Source organism: Equus przewalskii, chromosome 7, assembly GCF_037783145.1.
Source record: "Equus przewalskii isolate Varuska chromosome 7, EquPr2, whole genome shotgun sequence".
NCBI classification, from domain to species: Eukaryota; Metazoa; Chordata; class Mammalia; order Perissodactyla; family Equidae; genus Equus; species Equus przewalskii.
This window is the reverse complement of record NC_091837.1, coordinates 39,998,491-40,023,411: the sequence shown is the minus strand read 5'-3', so window position 1 is coordinate 40,023,411 and position 24,921 is coordinate 39,998,491. Positions and strand designations below refer to the sequence as shown.

At 38.2% G+C, this 24,921-nt stretch overlaps 1 protein-coding gene across 13 annotated transcripts; it reads right to left on the bottom strand.

Moving 5' to 3' along the window:
• Nucleotides 1-791: 791 nt before the first annotated feature.
• Nucleotides 792-24,900, bottom strand: LOC103561502 (centrosomal protein of 76 kDa-like). 13 transcript variants are annotated; one of them, XR_011542573.1, is made up of 9 exons: nucleotides 24,533-24,898; nucleotides 23,372-23,527; nucleotides 18,791-18,877; nucleotides 17,668-17,745; nucleotides 17,190-17,285; nucleotides 10,181-10,234; nucleotides 7,099-7,262; nucleotides 5,784-5,976; nucleotides 792-1,064 (listed from the first exon to the last, which is right to left on the bottom strand). XR_011542573.1 is itself a non-coding variant. In XM_070629664.1 (3 exons), exons 1-3 carry the CDS (start codon nucleotides 24,593-24,595, stop codon nucleotides 21,834-21,836), a joined length of 258 nt encoding a protein of 85 aa, XP_070485765.1. In that variant the 5' UTR covers nucleotides 24,596-24,831; the 3' UTR covers nucleotides 21,719-21,833. The 13 variants fall into 13 exon arrangements, 1 of the variants encoding a protein (XP_070485765.1); XR_011542579.1 differs by having other exon boundaries at nucleotides 18,692-18,877; nucleotides 24,533-24,849; XR_011542577.1 differs by lacking the exon at nucleotides 5,784-5,976.
• Between the last annotated feature and the right edge of the window lie 21 nt (nucleotides 24,901-24,921).

Sequence of the window (24,921 nt, the reverse complement as noted above, 5' to 3'; positions counted from 1 at the left end):
TTTGTGTACTTTTCTATACGTATGCTTTTCTTCAAAAACACATTTACTTCAAATGCATATTTAAGCAATAATTACTAGGATCATAAAACTGAACTTTATGCTTCTTCCATCTAAGCCAAGGTTTCTCGTGTACCAAAGATCCATCTGGGGAATGGAAGAGGACTTTTGGAGCCAGAGAGGCTCGCTGAAATTAGTGCCCACTTGTGGGCTCTCAGAGAACGCATGAGAGTGGGAAAGATATGGGAACTGAAGTAAGAAAGGGTTACTTCTTGGGTTTGACTTTTTGTTGTTTTGTTTTAACCAGCATCAGACCTTCGGCACATTAATTATCTCTGTAATTTCAGTTTACTTATCTTTCGACATAGGAAAATACCCTCTAGGGCTATTATGAGAATTCAAAGAGATAAAGAGAGTCAGGCAAATATAATTCTATAAAGGTTAGTTCCTTGCCAATGTGAATCCTATTTCCAGGGCCATTTCCTGGCATTATTTGTTTTCTAGATTGTTAAGTCTTATCACGAGAAGATAACAGCTGAGCTCTTTGATAATTCTGTCATGACCATGGACAAGAGAATTCATTTCATGAAGGGGAGGCTGTGATGTGGAAGGGCACATGGTCTTTTTAAGACCCATAGGTATAGACAGGTACCCGATGAGAATGATAGAGATCATCTTCTCAAAAATACAGGATTTTTAAATCCCTTACATATAAAAAGCTTTTATGTAAAAAACATAGGCTACATCTCAGTTGCATTTATTGGATTTTCTCAGCATTAAAAATTAACTCCAAATCTATTTAAAATTAATTTTTATTCATAACAGAATTACATTTTGTATTGAGAGTAGTACTCTATCTGAGGTCCATGAAAGTAGAAAACCGGAGTCCAGGGGCCAGCCCAGTGGAGCAGTGGTTAAGTTCGCACATTCCCCTTCGACGGCCTGGGGTTCGCCGGTTCGGATCCCGGGTGCAGACATGGCACCACTCGGCAAGCCATGCTGTGGTAGACGTCCCACATATAAAGTAGAGGAAGATGGGCATGGATGTGAGCTCAGGGCCAATCTTCCTAAAAAAAAATAATAATAGTAAAATTTTTTAAAAATGGTAAAAATTATTTTTTCTGAAAGAATATCCTCTTTAAGATAATAATCTTTGAAATATGGTTTCCACAAGGGAAAATTACCAAAAAACAAAGGGCTAGAAGGTATACACATTGGCACACAATTCTTTAAATCTCCATGGTAAATCCATGCACTAGATAATATCATCCTAATTTATATCCAGGGATAAATTCACTTGATCAACATCAGACAGGAAGTACATGGAAAAATTATAACTACAACGCATATTTTCTGATTCCAGGTCCAGCAGTCTTTCTACTCACTCATCTGTACAACCTGTGTCATTTCCCGACCTTTAATTTTTCTGACCTCCTAAGAATTTCTTCCTCTTTCCCAACTTTCCATATTGTTCTTAAAACCTAATGCTTTATATCAAATATCAAGAGTACATTAAACTTGAAGTCAAGTTTGTGCTCATAAATAAAATATTACACAATGAAAAATTTCCCCTCAAGCTTTAATTGCTTAAAGACAAAATTCCAAACTTCCTTCCCTCAAAACCTATTAGAATGCTTACAGTATTCTAGCTAGGAGTCCTTCCCTTTCCTCACTTCTAAACAAACACTTTTACAGAACTAGGAACGAGGGGCAATAGATACAAAAATCAAGGCCAAATACTATTTAGCTAACACTGATAAAAAGAGTGAGCCCCTCTCCGCCTCCTTCTCGTCTACCCCCAGCCAAAACAGTCAAACTCAAACACTTCCCCACTCACACCCAAAGGGAAAATGAGAAAAGAAAATGCCCATGGAATTGTGTTTCTTGCTGTTACATATCGCACACCAGATGTCAACTCCATTTCCTCTAGTCTGAAGCACAAAGACACTTTCTGCAGTTGCACATGCCCAGAAATATTTCTCAAACTGTGTCTTTTGTTGGATGGCGTAATTGAGTCTCTACAAGCAAAAGGCTAGAGGCTGTGCGTGCCTGGTGCCACCCCTCTGTTGTCACCTCTCTCTTCAGGACTTGAAACTACTAAGGGTGAAACTACTAAATACCAAGGAAAGCTGATCCTTCTGGAAGTGAACTCCATATACTGCTGTCTCTCTGCTGAGCACGCAGTCATTCATGGCTCATTACAGAGATTTTTCCAACACTGCTGCTCTGGTAACTTGGGACGGTGAAGTGGCTAAGAGTGCACAGAACAGAACCTTCTGCTCCTGTCCAAGTCCTCCAACGCAAACTGTTAATCAGTGGCTGCTTTCTAACACAGGATGATCTTAAGCTCCCAAATTATAAATATTTGTAGTACTTTAATTCCATGAGCCTGATTTTCAGACACTCTAAAATATTAATTCGAATACAATGTGTAAGTTTGGGTGAGCTTTGTGTACTTGACAATAGAAATGAAAAAGTACAAAAATGTTACTTCTGATAAAATGCATAATTCAGGAATGCACAATACTTGATATTTTGGTGGCAAACTTATTTGTTGCTGGAGGTCCAAAACCCTTAGCTGTGCTAGCTCAGATGGTACAGGAGTATGTGGTCCCCGGATACAATCCAAAGAACAGAAAATGGGTTTCATTTCTCAGTTTTGAAACTCTTCCGCTTTGATTGGCTAAACCTATTTCTGGGTCAAAGGAACTATCTGCTTTCTAGGTGATCTGCAAGAGAATAAGAATGTGATAAAATGTCTGGAGCAGATGGACCAAGATTGCATCTTTATCCAATAAACCCTCTGATGTATGCACTGTCAGACACTTTAGGATAAGCTCTCCTACGCACTTAGACTCTTCAATTCCTGGGTCCAGTGAAGGGGCACAGGAACTCATAACTGTTATGAGTTATTCCTTTTATAGACAGAGGAACTGAAAGCCAGTAGATTAGAACATAAAGGATGAGCTCAGGTTTAAGCTAATACCTTGAAGTTGTTTGCTTTCAAAATGTCATTTTGGAAAACTACACTACAGTTGGCTTAAAACAAAATATACAACTAGTTCAAACAGGTAAGAACCTGATAAGGGTAAGGCCACATCTCTTCTTCAGTGGCCATAGTTTGATTTAGCACTGAACAGAATTATTGTTTACTGAGAACGAGGACACTTTAAAGCATTTTCATCAATGTGGGCAAAGATACCTACTCTAAAAATAAATCCCAGACATGCGTCAGTAGCTCTTGATGCTATGACTGGTGCTCATGATGGGTCGTATTTACTTCTTCTCTCTGGAGCAATGCTGTCCAATAGAACTTTCTGTCATGATGGAAACGTTCTATTCTGCTCTGTTCAATACAGCAGCTGCTAGCCACAGTGGCTATGGAGCACTCGAAATGTGACTAGTGAGACTGAGGAACTGAAAATTTTAGCTAATTTTAATTAACTAAAGCCTAAGTTTAAATTGCCACGCCTGACTAGGAGCTGCCATTTCGGACAGTGGAACTATAGAAGTTTTCGTGATATTTGCCACATAAGAGGTATTCAAAGGATGTCGGATGAGTCTGGAACGTGTGAAAATAAATGTAACAAAGGTGCCTTTAAATTTTGCCCTTTCAAATGATTTTTTTAAAGAATTTTACTATAAGTAGTTCATCAATAATTCAAGAAAACACATTTTAGTGGTGATTACTAACTTCTACCAGTTGTAATGACATAATTTTAAAATGTGGCATATTTAAAAGTGTTAAATTGCAAAACTGAGCACTTTGCTTGCTTTTAAATAGGTAAATGTAATTTATGTGCATGAACAGTAACACTGTTATTACATGAAGTGATATTTGACATTCTTTCTTCTTATATTTATACCATGTCACTATAAGTAAGGAGATCTGTCTAAAAGAATATTAAAATTGAGTCAACTAAGCTTTGGCAAGAAAATGTTTTCTGTTATGTATTAATCATTATAGTGCATGGCAATATCAGAGTCAGGCGGCACATCTGTTGGTAACCCTCTCACAGACTTCCCTCACGAGGTTACTCTGAGTCAAGAGACAAGACCATGTCTACCACGCAGCTGCTGTGGGAGGGGCTTCAGCAACACTATCACCACTGTGTGCTTAGTTGCTCACTTTGTGCTTAGTTGCTTACTTTGACCTCCATTCTGATACCTCCAAAGAAAAGGGTAGATCAGAGAAGGCAGATTTAAGTTGCGGAAGCATAATTGCTCCCCCAAAGTTTATTAGTTAATGAATTCACCCATTCCAAACATTCATTGCGTGCCTCTTATGTACCAACCATCCTGCTCTGAGTTGGGATCTCATATGGTGATTCAGACATGGTGCCTGCCCTGGAGGAGCTAACAGTCTGGTGGGGAAGGAGAGAAGCATCCAGCAATTATGATACAGTATAATTAACATAAGAACTAGCACTGCCCGCCAGAGCTAGGTTAATCTTATTCATTTTACTCCCTTACTAAAAAGTTCAATGGGATACAAATGCTTACAGGACAAAGTCCAAAATCCCTAGCTTTGTGTTTAAGACCTACACCTTCTCCAAACTTATTTCTGAATATGTGACATGATGACATTAGATTTTCTTCTGTCTTGGTCAGGTGATAAAGATTTAGTGCCCCGCAAACACTGGGCTTTTCTGACACTGCTTTTGCTCATAAACTTTCACTGGCCTGAAATGTCATAGGGTTATCTCTGTCCACCATGAATTCTCCATCATGAGTTTAGATTCATTCATTCCATTCAAAATATTGATTGAATGCTGACATTCTGCGAGCCCTGGGGTCAGTAGGTAGATGTAGGTCTTGCCCTCAGGTAGCCAGGAATCTGGACTAGGGTGGGAGGGAGCTTGGGAGATATACAATAAGTAAACAATTTTTAAACATTAAGTTCCATGCAAGAAACAAACAGGGTGATAAGATAAAGACTATTGTCAGGGGGAGAGAGGTGCATACATAGCCATTTAGAATGGTTGGGATCAACAGAAGAATGGAGAGAGCTGAGAGCATCATGATACAGTGAGCTGTTCCCTTAGTCTTTCCCCTCCTAAGTTACAACCAAATGGACATTCATTAACCAACAGAGGATTCCCTTCAAAGCACAATAGGACAACTGAGATATCCACGCAGTCACACGTCTGAAGGTGGGGGTACTGGAGCCCTGGGAAGCAGTAGAAGGAGGTGAGTGGATCCCCTCTCTCCCCTCAATGGCAGTGATCTAGGTCGTGGGTCCTCATGCAGCATCTGGCACATGACTGTAAGAAGAGGCGGGCCAGCATGAATACTTTCGCTTTTGGAGGGGCAGCCTGGCCTGCTGGAATGCTCCACACTGAGTGGTGCAGCTCAGCTACTACATGGGTGCCACCACCAAGTGCAGCAGACCAGGAGAACTACCTGTGAGTGCACAGCGGGCCCATCAGCATGTGAAAGAAAGCGCCCATCCCACCCCATCTGGCCAAGGCAGCGGACGAGCACCAGAGCACCTGCACATGTGTGTGTGATGTGCCAAGTGGTTGCGGCCAGTGGGCAAAGGCAGATGAACCCTATCAGCACAACTTCCAGCACAAGCAGTAGGTTCAGAAAACACAGCTCCTGCCCCTGCCAGCGGGGGCAGGTGGAATATGTGACCTGATACCACCACCACGTGCTAGCAAAGGATCACTTCATCAAACACCAGTGTCCAATCTAGGCACACTGACTCATGATAAGAGACTAGAATGGCCTCTCTAAGTAGTGCAATGGCTATTGTGGCTGAAGCTTAGTCAGGGAGTTCTTACCGATTTCTCTGCTGGCATGAGCAGCATTTTTCATTTTGTTCTCTTTCTGCCAGTTTGAGCCAGGTTTCAAGCAGAGAAGTCTGATAGTTGCAACCTTGACCTGAGGGACCTGCAAGGCCAGTTCTAGCCTCCAGCACTTTAGCATCCTATTTAATCAGTGATCCTGGCTCCTTCTACATTCAGTCCTGTTTTTCTACGAATGAGGGTAGAAACTGACCGTTAGGATCAACTTCCACTGCAGGTTCAATTCACAGCTCATTTCTCTGGAACTCTGCACTCTACCTTCTATTACTACTCCAGTGCTTTTTCAGAAACTCAATTTCAGAACTTGGGAGAGATATTTGGGTGTAATTTTAGGATCCTATCATTGATAATCAAAAACACAGATTACAAACCAATGCTCTTGCTAACAGGTTTCTCTTTTCTCTCTCTTCATGAACTATCCAGAGGTCTATTACCATAAAAGGAGTAATAACCAAAATTGCACGGTGGGCCCTCTTTGGCACCTTCAACTACTCTATTTCTGCCTCACCAGGCACACAAAGGAAAGTGACAAAATAATAAAGCAATAGCTTTACTTACTTTATTCAGTTAAATCAGAGCAAAGACCTGATTAACTAATATTTTATTGACCTACCCGGTCATTCAATATTTCTAAGCAGCAAGGATTCCAGGCACATGGCACTGTTCTCAAGTGATACAGCTATAGTTTTTAACTAGTCAATGTTTTCCAGAATTTAAAAAGTGCCCTTTATCAGTGAAGTTGGAAACTTTGAAATGTATCAGTCTTTAATGTATGCTACCTACAAGTATCTATATACCTGTGATGTAACCGAATAATTTAAAACTTGTCCTAAGAATTATATGAATTTGAACAGCGTCTTCTACCAAAATATTCTTCACATTAATAATTCTTACATTTATCATGATTAGAATCAAGAAATGCACTTGAAAATGATCTGTTCTTTTTAAATATATCACACAATCGTATATTAAAGAATAGTGTCTTCTTAAATAACAGACTGAATTTCAAAGATAGTACTAATTTAAGAGATGAAGCACAGTCTTATTGAATAAATGAATGAAAGGGTAGCGACGCCAAGCCTTACACAGAATCAAACATTCTACTTCATTTCTTAGTTTAGGATGCACATGTTCTCCACAATGTGTCTTCTAAGTGCTGGTTTGAATTTGGCCTAAATCATAAAGATAAGTAACCTACAACCCTATGTTGCTGGGAAGTAGACTATCTACATATCGATTATATTGATCAGTTTAATTTCGATCAGAGTAGAAAGCTGGAATTCCTACTCACGTTTTATGGGAAAAGGAAAGGACTATAGCACATGACAAAACTAGGACACACACTAAGTGAGAACGCAGATCCTTTCAGGCAAGAGGGAAGGCTGCACATGCACTCTAACCAGGAGCAACCATGGAGAGGCTGGAGGGAGCGTTCTCTAGCAGCGTTAGGTGACCCTGAAACAACAACATGCATAGATGCTTTGCTTAGCTCCTGGTCTGGTTTGTACCTTTAAAAAGTAAAGTAAAAGAATACATCCTGGGCCTTTCGTCAGTCACCCAAGGAGTCTGGTTTCAGGATAATGTCACCAAGTCTTCTAGGATAATTTTTTTTAAAAATTCTTAAATTTAATGTTCTTAAGTAAAGAGTTTGTTAAATGGAGGTGGAAAAAAGAGGCAGTAAACAATTTACTTTTGACACTTTCCGAAAGAAAGAAATACCAGCTTTGATAAGGTACTCAACGGCAACAGGATTTGTCATACTTTATTCTGCCTGAATTGATGAACTGTACAAAAGAAGGCCAGGAGTCCCACAATGGTTGAAAGACGTTATTCTGTTAAATACATTCTTCTTTGTTCATGTTAATGTGAGGTTTTCGAAATTTTAAGTAATAAAACCTTTAAAACACACTGAAAAGTGGGAAATAAAACAATCACCTATGTACCTACTAATATCAAATGTTAACATTTGTGTTTTGCTTCAGACACTTTTTTCAAAGAAATAAAATATTATTGATATAAATCCTTGGCACATTTCTGCAGGCATCTCAAGGTTATTATGTATAATTCCCAGACAGGTTTTTGTACTTTTATTACATATATCTGGGATGCTTAAAATTTACTTAAATGCTACCTTTCTTTTCAACTTGAGGTTTCATTCAACATTAGCCAAGTTGAAACATACAGATCTAGTTTAGATCTACAGATAGACCATACAGATCACTTTAACTGGTGTACAGAATTCCATTAAATAAACAAACCACAGATTACTTATTCCTCCCCTTACTGGAGGACGGATAAGGTGAGTCTACTCCTTCTCTATCACAAGTGGTGTACGATGAGCCTCCCTGTATGTCCCCTCGGCCAGTTTCCTTTGGGTGAACAGAAAAGTAGGACTGTTGGCTTATCCAGTCTGCACATCTTTAAGTGTACCAGATAAGGTCAAATTGCTCTCCAAAAGGAAAACAATGTTCAGATGTTTCTTTTTCCCCCAAAGAGATTCTCTTTCAAGAATATAAAACTAATGCCAGTTCCGAAGGATAGATCTTGAATTACTGGTACTGGTTCCAGTAAAATGTAAATAACCTAAGGCTAATGTGGGGCCATTTTATGAACTGCATCATTTATCTGACATAACCTTTGCAATCAAAATTTATTATGTATAGAGCCGTTTCTTTCTTTGGCTATAGCAACTCTGTTTCATAAGTGTTTATGTTAAGAATATCTCCCAATAACTAGTCGTCACATCACATCATTAAGTGTGTTTGTATCAAAGTAAAATAAAATAAAAAATTCAAACTCATCAAGTAGAGAATTAGGTAAATTAATAAACTGATGGATAATATATCCCTAAAATAATCATTAAGATTTTTGATTACAACAAAATGGCAATCATTTACATAGAAGGACTTTCCTACTTAAAAATAACTAATCCAGCATAAGATAATATTTTTACTGGACAGGATGTGGTGTGTCTCCAGTGGCACCTCACACCGTGTCCCTTGTCTAAAACGAAGTGTAAGGTGAACTGACAGCTCTGCAATCTAAAGAGTAACATATATCAGCTCTGCAATCTAAAAACTAACCCTTGGGCCAGGGGCACCACAGGGAAGCTAAACCTGATGCTCCTAGGTAAATACCAGACACTTGGAAGTGTCTTAAAGCATCCATAATCAGTGCTGTCTCCTGGATCCCAGCAGACATGAACACAAATCTTCTATGAAAAAAGTCATCCCTAAATTCGGTCCCCTGTTTTTTCTTTCTTTTCTGAGGAAGATTCACCCTGAGCTAACATCTATTGCCAATCTTCCTCTTTTTGCTTGAGGAAGATTCGCCCTGAGCTAACACTTGTGCCAATCTTCCCCTAGTTTGTATGTGGGTTGCTGCCACAGGATGGCTGCTGACAAGTGGTGGAGGTTCGTACCCAGGAACTGAACTTGGGCCACCAAAGTGAAGTGCACCAAACTTAATCACTAAGCCACAGGGCAGTCCCAGACCCCTTGTTTTCAAAGACAAAGATGAACCAAATATGAGCTCTTTAGCAGAGACGACCAAAAACCTAGACACAAGCCACCATAAGTGGGAGTCAGCAGAAATATGAAACACTAGATTTAGATTCCAAAAATTATCATATGTAGTACACAAAACTTTAAGTCACACTTTCAAATTTAAAAACGTAATTACAAAAATGAGCATGTCACTATGAAAAATGACCAAGCCAATTTCAAAAACAACTAAATATAACTTTTAGAAATAAAAAAATTGAAATATAACAAAAACTCAATGGATGGATAAGACAGCAAGATTGGACACAACTTAGAAGAGAATTAATGAACTAGAAGATAGATCAGAGGAAATTATCTAGAAGACAGCACAGAGAACTAGAAATAGGAAAGCAATAGAAAATAAGAGAGAGACATGGAGGACAGAATTTGAAGACCTAACTTATTTCTAACTGGTATTCTAGGAAGAGAACAGAGAGAACAGATGGGAGGCACTACCTGAAGAAATGTCTGAGAAATTTCCAGAATTGACAAAAGACATAAATTAAAAGATACAGAAAATAAGGGCAGGCCTGGTGGCATAGCAGTTAAGTTCATGTGTTCTGATTTGGTGGCCCAGGGTTCACCGGTTCAGATCCCAGGTGCGGACTTACTCACTACTTATCAAGCCATGCTGTGGCAGGCATCCCACATATAAAGTAGAGGAAGATCGGCACAGATGTTAGCTCAGGGCCAGTCTTCCTCAGCAAAAAGAGGAGAATCAGTGGCAGATGTTAGCTCAGGGCTAATCTTCCTCAAAAATAAATAAATAAATGATACAGAAAATATAACATATATCAAAAAGAGGATAAATGAAATTAAGTCCATACTTACACATAATGTAGTTAAATACAGACACCAAAATCAAAGAGAAGATCTTAAAAGCATCTAGAAAGGAAAGATATTATCACTTACAAAGTAACAGCAATTAGATGGACAGAAGGTTTCTCAACAGCAACCATGGAAGGCAGAAAACAAGAGAACAATGTATCATTAGTGCTGAGAGAATACATATGAACTTAGAATTGTATATCTAGCAAAACTATCCTTCAATAAATAAAGGTGAAATAAAGATGATTTCAAAGAATCAAAACTGAGTGAGTTTACTACCAATAACCTACAATAAAGAATAAATTTCAGGAAGAAAAAAAATTATATTTGAAGGAAGGTCTAAGATGCTATGAGAAATGAAGAACAAAAAAATATCTAAGCTTATGTTTGTAAAATAACAACAGTGTCTAAATTTGAGAGGGTTTATAAAACAATACAGAACTAAACTACTGACAAGAACAGGGAGGGTGATGTGCAGAGTTAGGAAGGTCTAAGATCCTTACATCATAGGAAGGACGTGTGTGAGATGGAGGTTTGGTTAAATATGCATGGCAAATTTTCTGGAATGACCACTATAAAAATTGCAATAGAGTGATAATTTTTGCAATAGTAAAGAATAAAATAACTTTTAAAAACCTAATACAATCACAGAAAAAACCAGTGTAATACTAAAAAAACCAGAAGTGTAATACTAGCATATTTGAATTTATTTTGATAGGAACAAGTCCAAATACATTATTAATGACAATAAATATAAATAGAACCTTGTCAATTAAAAGATCTAGAGAATTACACTCAATGTAAAATCAATATCCTGCTATATTCTGTTTATAGAGAATAAAACTAAGCCACATGTAAACAGAAAGTTTAAAGTAAAAGAATATAAAACAGATAATTGGCAAATATTAATCAAAAGAAACACAGGGTAGCTGAATTAAGGGACACAGAGAATCATGTTTCACTCCAACAAGAAGATTTAACAATTGTAAATTTTTATCCACCCAATAAGATAGCTTTAGAATATACGAAGAATTGATTATCTTAATACCAAAACCAAATAAGCATAATGTGTGCAAGCAACACTTTTCATTCTTGAACATAGATGAATAAATTCTAAATAAATATTCAAATTCAGCCACATATGTATGAAACTGATAACACTACATAACCAAGTTAGATTAAGCAGGATGGTTTAACATTAAAAAGTCTATAAACGTGGGCTGGCCCCGTGGCCAAGTGGTTAAGGTCACATGCTCCGATTCAGCGGCCCAGGGTTTCACTGGTTCAGATCTTGAGACAGACATGGCACCACTCATCAGGCTACGCTGAGGCAGCGTTCCACATAGCACAGCGAGAAGGACCTATAACTAAGATATACAACTATGTACTGGGGGGCTTTGGGGAGAAGAAGGAAAAAAAAGAAAAGAAGATTGACAACAGACGTTAGCTCAGGTGCCAATCTTTAAAAAAGAAAAAAGTCTATAATTGTAATTCATCACATTAAAAATTAAAGAAGAAAAAACATATGACCACTTCAACAGATGCAGAAAGAGCATTTGTTAAAATGTCTATTCATTACAAGAAAAACTTCTGGCGAATTAAGAATAGAATGAAATTTCACAAAACTGATGAGCAAACATTGTTCCTAATGGTAACAGTGAGGAACAATATAAGGATGCGAACTAGCACTGCCTCTATTGAACATTTTCCTTGAAGTTCTAGCCAATACGGTAGGAAATAAAAGGTATAAGAATCAAAAAGGAAGAAACAAAACTCTAATTATACACAGACAATGTGAATGTGTTAGTGCACACGCAAGATCTACAAATTATAAGAAACAGCAAGTGTTTACCAAGGTGTTTAAACATGAGATTAATATAAAACCATCTGTACTTCTACATACCAACAACAAACTGAAACACTAATTTTAAAAAATATGCTTTACAGCAGAACCAAAATACATAAGATACTCAGGAATAAATCTTACAAGACAGCAATAATACATAAAAATACATCAAAACCCAAAAATTTATTGAAAGGCATTAGTGAGGATCAAAATAACTGTTCATGAATAAGGAGATTCTGTGTTATCAAGGTATCAGTTCTCTCCAAGGTAATCTGTGGAATCAGTGCAATTTCAATCAAAATCTAATTAAAAGTTCTGAGAAATCTGATGAGTTCATTCTAAAAGAAAGAAAGAACAAAGGCCTCCAAATAGTCCTAACACTCCTGGAGAATGGAATGTTATGCAGTGTGGAGAAACTTGTCCTATCAGACAGCAAGAGTTATTTCAAAGCTACAGTAACTAAACAGTGTGGTACTGCTGAAAGAACAGACATGGAGCAGGAAAAAACCTAACATATGACAGAGGTGGCATTCTGATTCTGACTCCTGGGGGAGAAAATGGTGCTGGGAAAATTGTGTATCCATCTAGGAAAAAAAGAAAGTGGATTCCTACTCTGTGTCTCACACGAAAATCAATTCCTTCTGAATTAAAAGCTTAAACATGAAAAACCAAATTAAAAAAATGTACCACAATATGGGGGGGATTATCTTTCTGATCTTAGGGTAGGGAAATATTTCTTAAATAAGAAACAAAAAGTGCCAAGTATCAACGAAAAGCTTGATAATCTATTTACATTAAAATCAAGAGCTTATGTTTATTAAGTTGTACCATAAAGAAAGTGAAAAGCTAAGACATAAGCTTATTCTTGGAAAGAAAAGAAAAACAAATAGAATAAGCACAAAAGATATAAATAGGCAGAAGATATTGGCAACCATTTAACAAAGGAAAGATATCTAGAATACATACAGAACATCCACAAATCACACAAAAAAAGAGGACAACTCAAAAGAAAAATAGGTGAAAGCTAGAAACAGGCATTTCACAGAAGAGGAAAAAACAGACCACAAACATAGGAAAATATGTTCAAGGTTAGTATTAATCTGGGAAATGCAAATGAACTAAAGTCATAGTGAGGTTCCATTTTATAACAATCAGATCAGCAAAAAATTAAGAAGTCTGCTCATACTAATTGCCGGCAAGATGTAGGTCAACATCAATGAGAGTGTGAACTGGTGTAGCTGCAGTGGAAGACAACTTAGCATCATCTTGTGAGGTAGATATTTGAATACCCAACAACTCAGCAGTTACATGCTTAGGTATATGCCCTAGAACAGTGCTTTTAAACTTCTCTGATGATAAGAATAATCTGGAACGCTTTTTAAATATCAAGCTTCCTAGGCGTTTTCCCCAGAGAGTCTGATTTGCTGGTCCTGAAATGAAGCCACAGTACTTGCATCTTATGAAGCAGCCCAAGTGATTCTCCCTCCAGAGCAGCTCGGGAAGCAGCCTAACGCCGCGCTGCTCAAAGCCTAGTTCTCCCCCCAGCAGGAGTGGCTGCACCGGGAAGCTCATTAGAAATGCAGGTGCTCAGGGCCCCCTCTGACCTCCTGAGGTGGAACCTTCCTTCGCACATTCAAGTTTGAGAAACTTCAGACAGAGAGGAGTGTTTTTCAGAGTGCAGGCTCAGTCTCTGGGTCTTACACTCAGACTAGCATTTGTTGTAGAGAATAGAAACTAAAACATTAGAATGCATTTTAGGTTGAAAGGTGAGGACTGTAGTGTGCAATTTTTGTTTTAGGTACACACACTCTCCTGCAAATTTACAGGTGCGTGTACACTGTGTCACAATGTGCAATATATTTCATACTGTAGCCAAAGAGAGATAAACACATTCCTAGAGATGTTATTTCCCGGGGGCACTAGGAGCTATGTACAGAAATGTTCTTAGCAGAATTGTTAATAAGAAAGAAAAGCATGGACACACCCCAAATATCTACTGACCAGAAAACAGATATTCATACAATGGAAAATTAAACTATTGTATAGTGAAAATGAATAAACCAATTATCAACCTTAGAAACACAGAATTGACTGAAAAACTTATGTCACCGAAGAGTACTATGACACAATTTTATAAAAATGAAAAATAAGCAAAAGGTAATTAAGAACATAAATATGTGATAAAACTATTTCAACAAAGAAAAGAGCAAAGGAAAAATTTACATAAAAATTCAGGATACTACTTAGCTCGGCCCTGAAGGCAGACAGATAAAATGGGAAGCACGCAGTTAGATGCAGAAGTTCTAAGGATGTTCTATTTATAAGCTGAGGAGCCAATTATTGTTATGCTGCACAATTTACGTAGGTTACATTTATTCTTTTGTTTATACGAATATGACATAATAAATTAAAAAAAAAAAAAGATTACAGGGAAGGTATGAATATCCCAGAAACACTGTTGGCTCTTTGAAATTTCCTTCCTGGAGAAGAGCCTGTCTTCGGTTCTTATGAAAGACTATGGTTTCTACCAGCCTGACTTAAGGGAAGCAAGGTAACATGTCATTAAAGATTTAACTGTCCTGGATACACACCCATGGACGGGGACCTCTGACGTGAAAAGCATTACAAAGCCCTCTCCTCTCAAGGTGTAAAAGACTTCACACCAGTAATGTTCTCTTCCCTGAAACCCGACGTCTGGATCCTGAAAGCTGAGTCTCAGGCCTGGTGCTCAGCCCGGCTCTGACACTTTGGGTACAGTTACTGCTTCCCCCTTCCCCTGCCCAAACCTCTGAACCTCATTCTCTTCCATTCTTGGATACTTAGTGAGATCCAAAACAGAACTCAGGACTGTCACATCAGGAGGCAGCACAAGGAAGGTAACTGTCCAAGGTCATGGCTAGCCCATATGGTACCTTTGTGTACATCAGGAAGAGGGCCCCTTCCTGAAGGCACTTACTGTCATCTGCTGAAAAACTGCCACAATAAATGTACAAATCTATGAGGCTTACGCTATGAATGGGCACTGTATGTTTATGCAATGCATGGCCTGCACAACTGGATGCTGTGGACCTGTTTGAATCAGTGTGTGTGTGTACATACACGTGTATGTTTGTGTGCTGTTCAAAATGTGCAAGTTACATGATCAAAAACATATTCTTTCCACCTGATACATATATATATATATGCTGCACACACTAAAAGTTCTTGGAGAAGACACTGTTAATGAACAATTTAAAAACTTATCATAAACCAGGTCTGCAGAAGAGGACATGCTATGAGGTGTGCATGCAGACAGACGTATGTATGTGGATTTTTTTCAGTAAACTAATACCATTTACTCACTTTGTTTCATTATTTCATATTATTTCCTTGTTAAATATTTAAATACATAATTACAATTAAAAAGTATTATTAAATTTTTCACTTTTAATCATTAGTCCAATAAGCTGAAACAACGGGGGGAAAAGAAAATACATTAATTTCAGAAGAGCCTCAACTATTTTACAAAGTCAGTGCTCACAAATTTCATAGTCATAACATGTACACATTAAGAGGGGGCATTCAAATTTGAAAGTTTATAAAGAACTCATACAACACAGAAAGAAAAGCAGTAAGAGTTTAAAGATGAATTGCTAAAGGACATGAACAGACAAGCTGACAAATCATACAGCAGGAAATGCAAATAAATTAGGGAAAATACTCAAACTTAAAACAATGAGTTATAGTATCCATACATGATCATTTTAAGGAAATACATAGGAAAAATGATTGGATGAAAAAACAAAAAATGCTAACAACGGCTAAATTAAAGTAGGTTACATACAATTGTCCCTTCTGTTTTCTAAATTCTCTTTGATAATGTTATACTACTTTTACAATTTAAAAAAATTATGAAAACTACATAAATAATAGTTAACTGGGGTCTCCCATTCTGAAATTCCTCATCTAGAAACACTTTTAGCCTGTCCTAAAATCTACACAAATGCACAGGATCTGAGAAATATATTAAAAAAATACTACATATAGTCATACAGTCATATATGAGGCTCAATACACACAAAATAATTGAATGTTCCTCATAAGTTACAAAAAATACAGATCTGATCCTATATTTTATGTTGGTTTGGTAATGAGAGAAAATGGGCTCAGGATAAGGAAAAACAGAGGCAGAGATATATAGCTGAAATGCTGCAGTTAAATATTATTGGTCACTGGCTTGGAGATCTTGATTATACAGAATTACGACAAGCAGTACTGTTTGTCTTAAAAAAAAAAAAACCCTAACAAAAAAGCATACATGCCCAGAGCCCAAGTTCTGCACATAAAAGCTGACTTTACATATAAACTGCAAAGTGTCCTAGTGGTTAATTATTTAGTACTAAGTATCAATCATGGACACACTCCAAATTAAACAAAATAGGTTTTCATTCACTTTAAATCAAATATATTCAAGAAAGAGTTTAAAAAAACAATAATTTAAAATGAAAAGCAAAAGAAAACAAACCTTGTATTATATTGCTCACCTACTCAGTAGAAGAGAGTATTACAAAATTAGTATTCTAGTTTACAAATAAACTTTCTTTCATCTGGATTAAATATACCATACAAGTCCAAGTTAAATGAAATTTACATATACAACAGTAAATCTCAAATAGAGGTGTGAAGCTTTTCTAATACAATTTACAAACCTGTGCAAAAATCTTACCCCTCTGTGAGGGTCAAATTTGCGTATATTCTCTCCACCACTGCTTAGCATATACAAGAACGCCATTTCTCTGCAGTTTTCTGACATTCCAAAGCAAGCGTGAAATTAAAATTTTTTTCAATTTCTACTCATTTTCCTTAATTCATTACTATAAAATATGTAACAAATCTATGCACTTCTTTCTGTCTCTACCACCACCCTACTCTAAGCTGCCATCAGCTCGTCTGTAAGAACCTCCTGACTCCCTTGTTCCTATACTTTCCCCAGTACAATCCAGTCTCTGCACAATAGTCAGTGATCTTTTTTCTCCCAAGACAGACATTTTTAAATAATAAAAGATACTGTTATTCTCTTGCTTAAAACTAATTCTAATTTTCTAAAATGAGAGTACTTTCTAGGATCAACAGGTAAATATACTATGAAAACAAATATACAAAGAAGAAAAATTCAGCATTATTTACCTGTGTTTAGTACTTTTTATAGGCAACGTTTGATTGAGGAGAGGTTCATCTCAAGTTTCAGATTTAAAATTGCCATAGAAATTTTTGATTCTGTGCCTAAAATATAAATAAATATTTATAACTTTAGAGGTTTGAATATTATGTATCATTAGTCAACCAAAGTCTAACCAAATTAATTTTAAGAATTCTGTGCTTTTACCACTTACATGGAATGAAGATAATATTCAACATTACCTTTAATATTCATGTTAAAAATGAACCAAATCAAATTCATTTTTATTTTGTACAAAGACCTTTATCTAATTATAAGGAGATTATTTATTTTGTAACTTCCTAATCACATTTGAACGGATTTTTTGGACCTAAAGGATTTGGGATTCTTCATTTTTCTCTTCATTAAATGTATCATACCAACCAGACTTACAGTAAAAACAAAGTCAAAGCAACTGTTAACACCTCATTCTCAGAAAATACTTACACTCTTTGTCTCATATAGTCATTCCCATTTATCCCTTCCATTTTCACAGCACATGGAGGACAAATTTTCAAGCCATGCCTGGATTTAAAGAATTGGAAAACAAATATACTTCACATCACAACTATTTAATATTTCTTTGCTGAACGAGAATATACTTGTTTCTGGGTCATTACTATGATTATCACGTTAGGTCTACATTTGAAGACAAATAATGGGTATCTCGTTTGAAAACAAATCTCCTACATAAAACCTTTTTCTCTACTTCTTATTTAAGGAAAAACTCATTCATGGTCTGACTTATCAAAATCTAAATTACTAAAGCTATACTGTCCAATGGCCAGATTTAATTCTGTGACTACATTTCAATACCAAAGTCATTCCATTATGTTATGCATAAGACACTTGTAGGTTTTCATTGTATCATCACATATGTATTACCTATCAAGTAGTAGGCAAGAGGCCAAGGAGACAATGGTGCATAAGATAGGCACCATCTCTGTCTCAAAGAGTACTATTCATTGAGACGGACACTGAGCAAGTCAGGTCCTCTGAGTTCCACTTGCCCACACGTAAAAGGTTAGAATACCTACTCCATATCCCACAAGAACTGCCGCTGTAGGAAGCTACTGGTACTATCAGGGATGTACTGTATTCTGGGGTGGAACAAAGTGAAGGTGTTTTTTGCATGTGCGTGTATGCATATGTGTGTGAAGAATCTTAATTTTCTTTATAGCCTTATATATAATCAAATAAACTTGAACGCAAAAAGCCCTCAAAATTTCAATATTAATTTCCCATATAAAAATTTTTCCTTAAAACAAGGCCAGATTGACTGTCAAGTTCTACACTCATACTATTCGTCAAGACATTTCCCAAGACTATGACACTGGGGGCCAATTGTAATGCTATTGAAATTCTTTTTACATGTTTCCCTCTTGGTTTATAAAGGCATTTAAAAAACATAAAATGTATTTACAAACAAACTGTGGCTATAAAAAGGTAACAGTGATATTAATCATCATACCTACACCCATAAGTTCCACGGTAAGATTGGTCACTCCATTTTCTGAGCCTAAAACGGACCGCCATTCGAGAAAATAGGACGCTACTAAAGTGGTCTCACCAAATATGTCTGTTTTGATTAGCACCATATGAACTGGATCACTTATTGATAACATTGTCGTTGAGTCAGCCATTCTAGTTCCATCACCTAGAAATATAAACCAAAACAATCACACCACATTACATATTCTGTTGGGCCAACATAAAAGAAGACTTTTATTGAAAAGGATACTAGTAATAAACTTACATAAAACCAAACAGAATAATTTGGTAATGCCTCAGAAAGTGTGCGACAGACTGAGAATAAAAGTACGCTCCTACTTCTATCACTAACTTTTGAGAGGACTGGCAGAATTGTGACAACTTATCTAGTTACTTAATGTGTATCAGTGTTTTGTAAGAGAGAAATCTGTCCTGTAAAAATACTTAACTAAAGTATATGCTACTACAATAAAAAGCCTTCAACTATGTCAACACTAATCCCCAAACTACTTTTATCCCTAAACCTCCAGAAGTAATCACTATATTATCCACACAAAACTGAAAGACCCGGCGCCTGGGAGGTAACAATTTAAGCTATGAACTGCCTTATTAGGGCAAAATTTTTTACTGGGGGGAAAAATAATAGATTTTGGTAGTGCATTAGCCATCACAGTAATCTAAAATTCTGTAGGCATAATTCTACAACTTTCCTAAGTTTACAAATATATTGTAAAGATTTCTATGTTGAAAACTAAAATGTATAAAATATCTTTATAGAAAGAGTGTAAAACAATTACAGGAATCAAGTATCATAATCTTTTTTTTTTTTAAGATTTTATTTTTTCCTTTTTCTCCCCAAAGCCCCCCGGTACATAGTTGTATATTCTTCGTTGTGGATCCTTCTAGTTGTGGCATGTGGGACGCTGCCTCAGCGTGGTTTGATGAGCGGTGCCACGTCCACACCCAGGATTCGAACCAACGAAACACTGGGCCGCCTGCAGCAGAGCACGCGAACTTAACCACTCGGCCACGGGGCCAGCCCCAAGCATCATAATTTTAAAGTTATAAAAATGAGAGTTACAGATCTAAGCTTTGATTTTTAAAAGTTACAGAACATCATAAATCTAGCCATCTTTCATAAATGAGAAGGATCATGTCTCATTCTCCACTATATCCTCAGCACTTGCCTAGCATAGTACCATGCACCTAACAGGCATTCGAATGTTTATTACTAAAGAATCAACCACTAAAACAGTCCAAAAATAATCTTCAAGGAAAAGTAATTAGCAGAAAATAAAGCAAAAAAATGAATAGAAGGTGCTGGTCTGGTGGCATAGTGGTTAAGTTTGAGCGCTCTACTTCAGTGGCCTGGAATTCACAGGTTCGGATCCCTAGTACAGACCCAGTGCCGCCTCATCAAGCCACGCTGTAGTGGCATCCCACATAAAATAGAGGAAGATTAATGCAGATGTTAGTTTAGCAACAATCTTTCTGAAGCAAAAAGAAGAAGACTGGCAACAGGTGTTAGCTCAGGGTCAACCTTCCTCACAATAAAAAAAGTGGGTAGAAGTAGTTTATAGAGAAAACAGCAGTGGGGAAAAAACATAAAACAGAAAACTACAGAGATTCATCCATTATAAATCTCTCCTTACAGTAAAAGTTGTTATAGGTGTTCTGCAATAAAACAAAGATTTACTCAATTAAATGACAATTTATTATTGCTCCATATCTAAGCTCTCTCTGCGGACTTCAAGTAAAGGCCTATGACGAAAATCTGGCCCACAGGCAAATGGAACAGGTTTAGAAGAAAATGTTTGTTTAGAAAACGTAAACATAAAGTAAAGGTTGAACAAACTTCTCCTGGTAAAGTCTCAGGTTCTTGCAGATGGTTCAAGAAAGCTTTTCCACCCCAAACCTGAAGATAAATATTGGATCAATATTGGATCAATATTAGCTGTAAATGATAGCAATACATATGAGGAAAGTGCCAAATAACTTAAGGAATGTGATCAAGACAACGGGAAATAATAACTTCACAGAAATAAAACCAAGACTAAAAAAAGAAAGAGAGTAACAAATTCACTGTATACCAGGACAATTTGTACCTGGGGAAGGACAGATACACAATATGATCTCTTTTCCTGAGTTTCCCTTCTGGCCTTTCTCCAGCTGGAAAGGAGGCAGAGCCAAGGGGTAGGCTACCACGGCTCTTCAGTTGCTTATCCAACATTCCTTCACTTCCACAAACCAACTCACACAATGATCAACTCAGCAAGCGTACTCTTTAGATAATTACATTCCCATTAAAAAAGTAAAGCCATACAATTTTTATAAAGTATATTAGAACGTGAGAAACAGGTGGTCCTGTTTTTGCTTCCACTCCGCTATACATTAAATCCTCAGACATACTTCATGCAAAGCAGAATCTAAGTTTTTCTGGATAATTAGTCACAAAAATGTAAGTATTTCATTCTGGGGAAAAAAATGAAATGTTGGGGCTGGCCAGGTGGTGCAGTGGTTAAGTTCGCACATTCCGCTTTGGTGGCCCGGGGTTTGCCGGTTCAGATCCCAGGTGTGGACATGGCACCGCTTGGCAAGCCATGCTGTGGTGGGCACCCCCCATATAAAGTAGAGGAAGAAGGGCACGGATGTTAGTTAGCTCAGGGCCAGTCTTCCTCAGCAAAAAGAGGAGGACTGGCCGCAGATGTTAGCTCAGGACTAATCTTCCTCACAAAACAAAAAAAAAACAAAAAAATGAAATGTTTTCTACCAAATACTACAGCACATCTATTCACAGTATTATCCACAACTAAATTAATGTTAAGAAGTACACATACTGGGGCTGGCCCTGTGGCAGAGTGGTTAAGTTCACATGCTCTGCTTTGGCAGCCCAGGGTTTCGCCGGTTCAAATCCTAGGCGTGGACATGGCACTGCTCATCAGGCCATATTGAAGCGGCGTCCCACATGCCACAACTAGAAGGACCCACAACTACAATTTACAACTATGTACTTGGGGGCTTTGGGGAGAGAAAAGAAAAATAAAATCTGAAAAAAAAAAGAAAAAAGAAATACACACAGCTTTTTTTAACAACGTTGATTGTCTATCAGTAAAATAAACAGGTTATTTTGGAGAGGAAGGGAGTTCTTGATCAACATTGTCCTAGAAAGGCAGGAAAACATCAAAACAAATTAGAAAACAAAACTTATAGTTAAACAAGGAAATGCCAATAACGGGACTAAGAAATGAACCCAAAGTAGAAGACAAGATAAATTCCCTCAAAAACCCTTTATTTTCGGGGCTGGCCCCGTGGCCGAGTGGTTAAGTTCGCATGCTCCGCTGCAGGCGGCCCCATGTTTCGTTGGTTCAAATCCTGGGCGCGGACATGGCACTGCTCATCAAACCACGCTGAGGCAGCGTCCCACATGCCACAACTAGAAGAACCCATAACGAACAATATACAACTATGTACTGGGGGGCTTTGGGGAGAAAAAGAAAAAAACAAAAAAGATTTACATCAAAAAAAAAAAAAAAACCCTTTATTTTCCCAGTATAATTAAAATAATGAAAAGCCTGCAAAAATATGCAGCTGGTCATTCCTGAAGTCTAATACTAAGGAATTAAGTTGACCCCAACAGTGTCCACAGAATGCTAAAAACAAATCCTTAATAGCTTAAATGAGGTTAAATTTTCTCTAACCTCATACAATATTTGGCTTAAGATTCCACCATGAATTGATTTTAATAAAGAAGTGACATTCATGTAGCAGAAGCTGCTACATGAATTTATTAGGTCAATTTTTCTAACAAATAAGTTTATAAACCTCAAAAATCAAGAAAGGATGCTATGTCAAAGACTTGTTCCCTGGGGCTGGCCCCGTGGCTGAGTGGTTAAGTTCGCGTGCTCCGCTGCAAGGGGCCCAGTGTTTCATTCGTTTGTATCCTGGGCGCCACAACTAGAAGGACCCACAACGAAGAATATACAACTATGTACCGGGGGGCTTTGGGGAAAAAAAGGAAAAAATGAACTCTTTAAAAAAAAAAAGGACTTGTTCCCTGGTGTATTATGAAGTCCATCCAATTTTTACATTATATTACCCAGATACAGAAGTTACAGTTTCTCATTATTGCCTCATTTTCAAAAGAAGGCCTACTTACTAATTTGTGCACTGAGAGGCTACCACCACACTAGTGACCTATTTGTATAAAAAGATTTGAAGGTTCTTACGCAAACAATTATTTTCTTGGGGAAGCCGATAATTTGTTAATCACAGAGATTACAGAAAAAGTGCTTATTTTAAAAATTAAGCCCAATCTAAAAGTTTACAAAACAATATTAATGAAAAAGAGCTAGGTTATGATGAACTAACTGGACTAAAATATATATACTTAAAGTTACAAACAGAGAATAACGAGAAAATTCTGTCACTGTAGAGAGAGGAATATGGTATATAACTCCAATTTCATCGATACATAATCCTACTTGCTACATTCAAGGGTAGAATTAGCTTACACTTGAACCAAGGATATTACTAGACAAAATGGTCTTACTCTAAAGTGGTTTTACTAAAAGGAGGGGCCCCAAATGTGGATCCTATACGCAGCATTAAGCATGAGAATATATTTATACCCTCAATTTCTTTCCCCTAAAAGATCACTCACAGTAACAAAATTAAGTCTTTTCATCACATCATCAATGATTCCCCGACGTCTAAGGGCTTTAATCAAATCTTCTGTGGATAACTGCTGCTGATCAGGTGCCAACTCTTCACGTATTGTCTCAGCAAGGATTTCTCTTATTCTGCCATGGACATCCATCTGTGAAGAAAACTCGTATTACAACTTACAGCATTACAACGTGGTCAAATATTGCCCATTAGCTAATTTTTTTCTAAAATACTGACTCAAAGGAAAAAATGAGATAGTAGACAGACTAAATTCGGGAAGGCTTCTTAAGCTAATAATAAGTGTAAAATTGTTACCAGAATTCAATGGGAACAAAGATAAGAGTTTCTTTTTAAAAAAGAAAATTTTCTAGTCCAAATTCTAGAAATAAACTCTACTGGTTATTTACTACCCTTTTTACCCTTTCTCCACAAATAACACTCAACCAAAACAAATCTTTAGAGAGTACAGAATAATCAAAAGAACACAGATCTGGAGGAGGCGATCAGCATGAACTTCAGGCTTCAAGTTATTAGACGTGACCTCGAGTTAACTCATTTACCCTCGATGAATCTGGAAATAAGCGCACTGTCAAGATCGGGAGGCTTAGATAGACGGCAAGGTGCACAATAAACGGCAGCTTGCATCCGTTCGGCTTACCGCCTTCGCCGAGCACCCCAAGACACAACGTTCTTCTTGAGCCCCGAAGGATCACAGATACTTTCATTACAAATCCTTCAGTAATTTCTCTTTCGTGACTGGAGGACTGCAGAGCTGGCTCGACTTCAACGACACCGCAAGGTTCACCCTTAAAGTAGTTCTAATCCCTGACATCTGACTATAAACCCGCTGCAAACACGACTTGGACTCGATCTGACTTCCAGAAACCGCTCGATAAACGCTTCCGTTTCACGCTGTCCTAGGACACCAACACCGCTCTACCGCCTCATCGTCTAACTGGCACTTTCTGGGCTTGCTCCTCCATCGAGGCTCGAAAGTTCTCTGGCTTCAAACCCGAGGCTCCGCGCATCCCGCGCTCGGCGTCTCACAGCCTTGGCCCGAGTGCCCGGCAAACCGGGGCCGTCGGCGGCCAGGCCGAGGGACGCCAGGCCGGCGCTCGGGGCCCCCTGCGGGCAGGAGCGCGCCCGCGGCCCTCACCTTGCTCAGCTGCTGGTGGATGAGCTGCTTCAGCTCGGAGGCTTTCTCCGGGGGCAGCGACATGCTGGGGCCGGCGCCTCGCCGCCAATCCTCCCCGCTTCGGGCGCCCCAACCCCGCGGCGCGCGCCGGCCGGCCTGGGAGCGTCAGTCAGCGCTGAGCACAAAGCAGGCGCGGCCGCTCGCCCCGCGCAGCTCCCAGGGGCGCGACGCCGCGTCAGGCCCGGGCCGGGCAGGAGCCGAGGCTGCCACACCGGCAGCGCCCAACTGTTATTTTCAAACTGCGGCGGACAGCCAGCCTCGGGGCTGTCCCCCGCTCTGCCTGATCATCTCCGCCCGCCGCTCCCCCTCCCTCGGGGTCCTCACTCCGCGACCTCAGGGCACCCCATCGC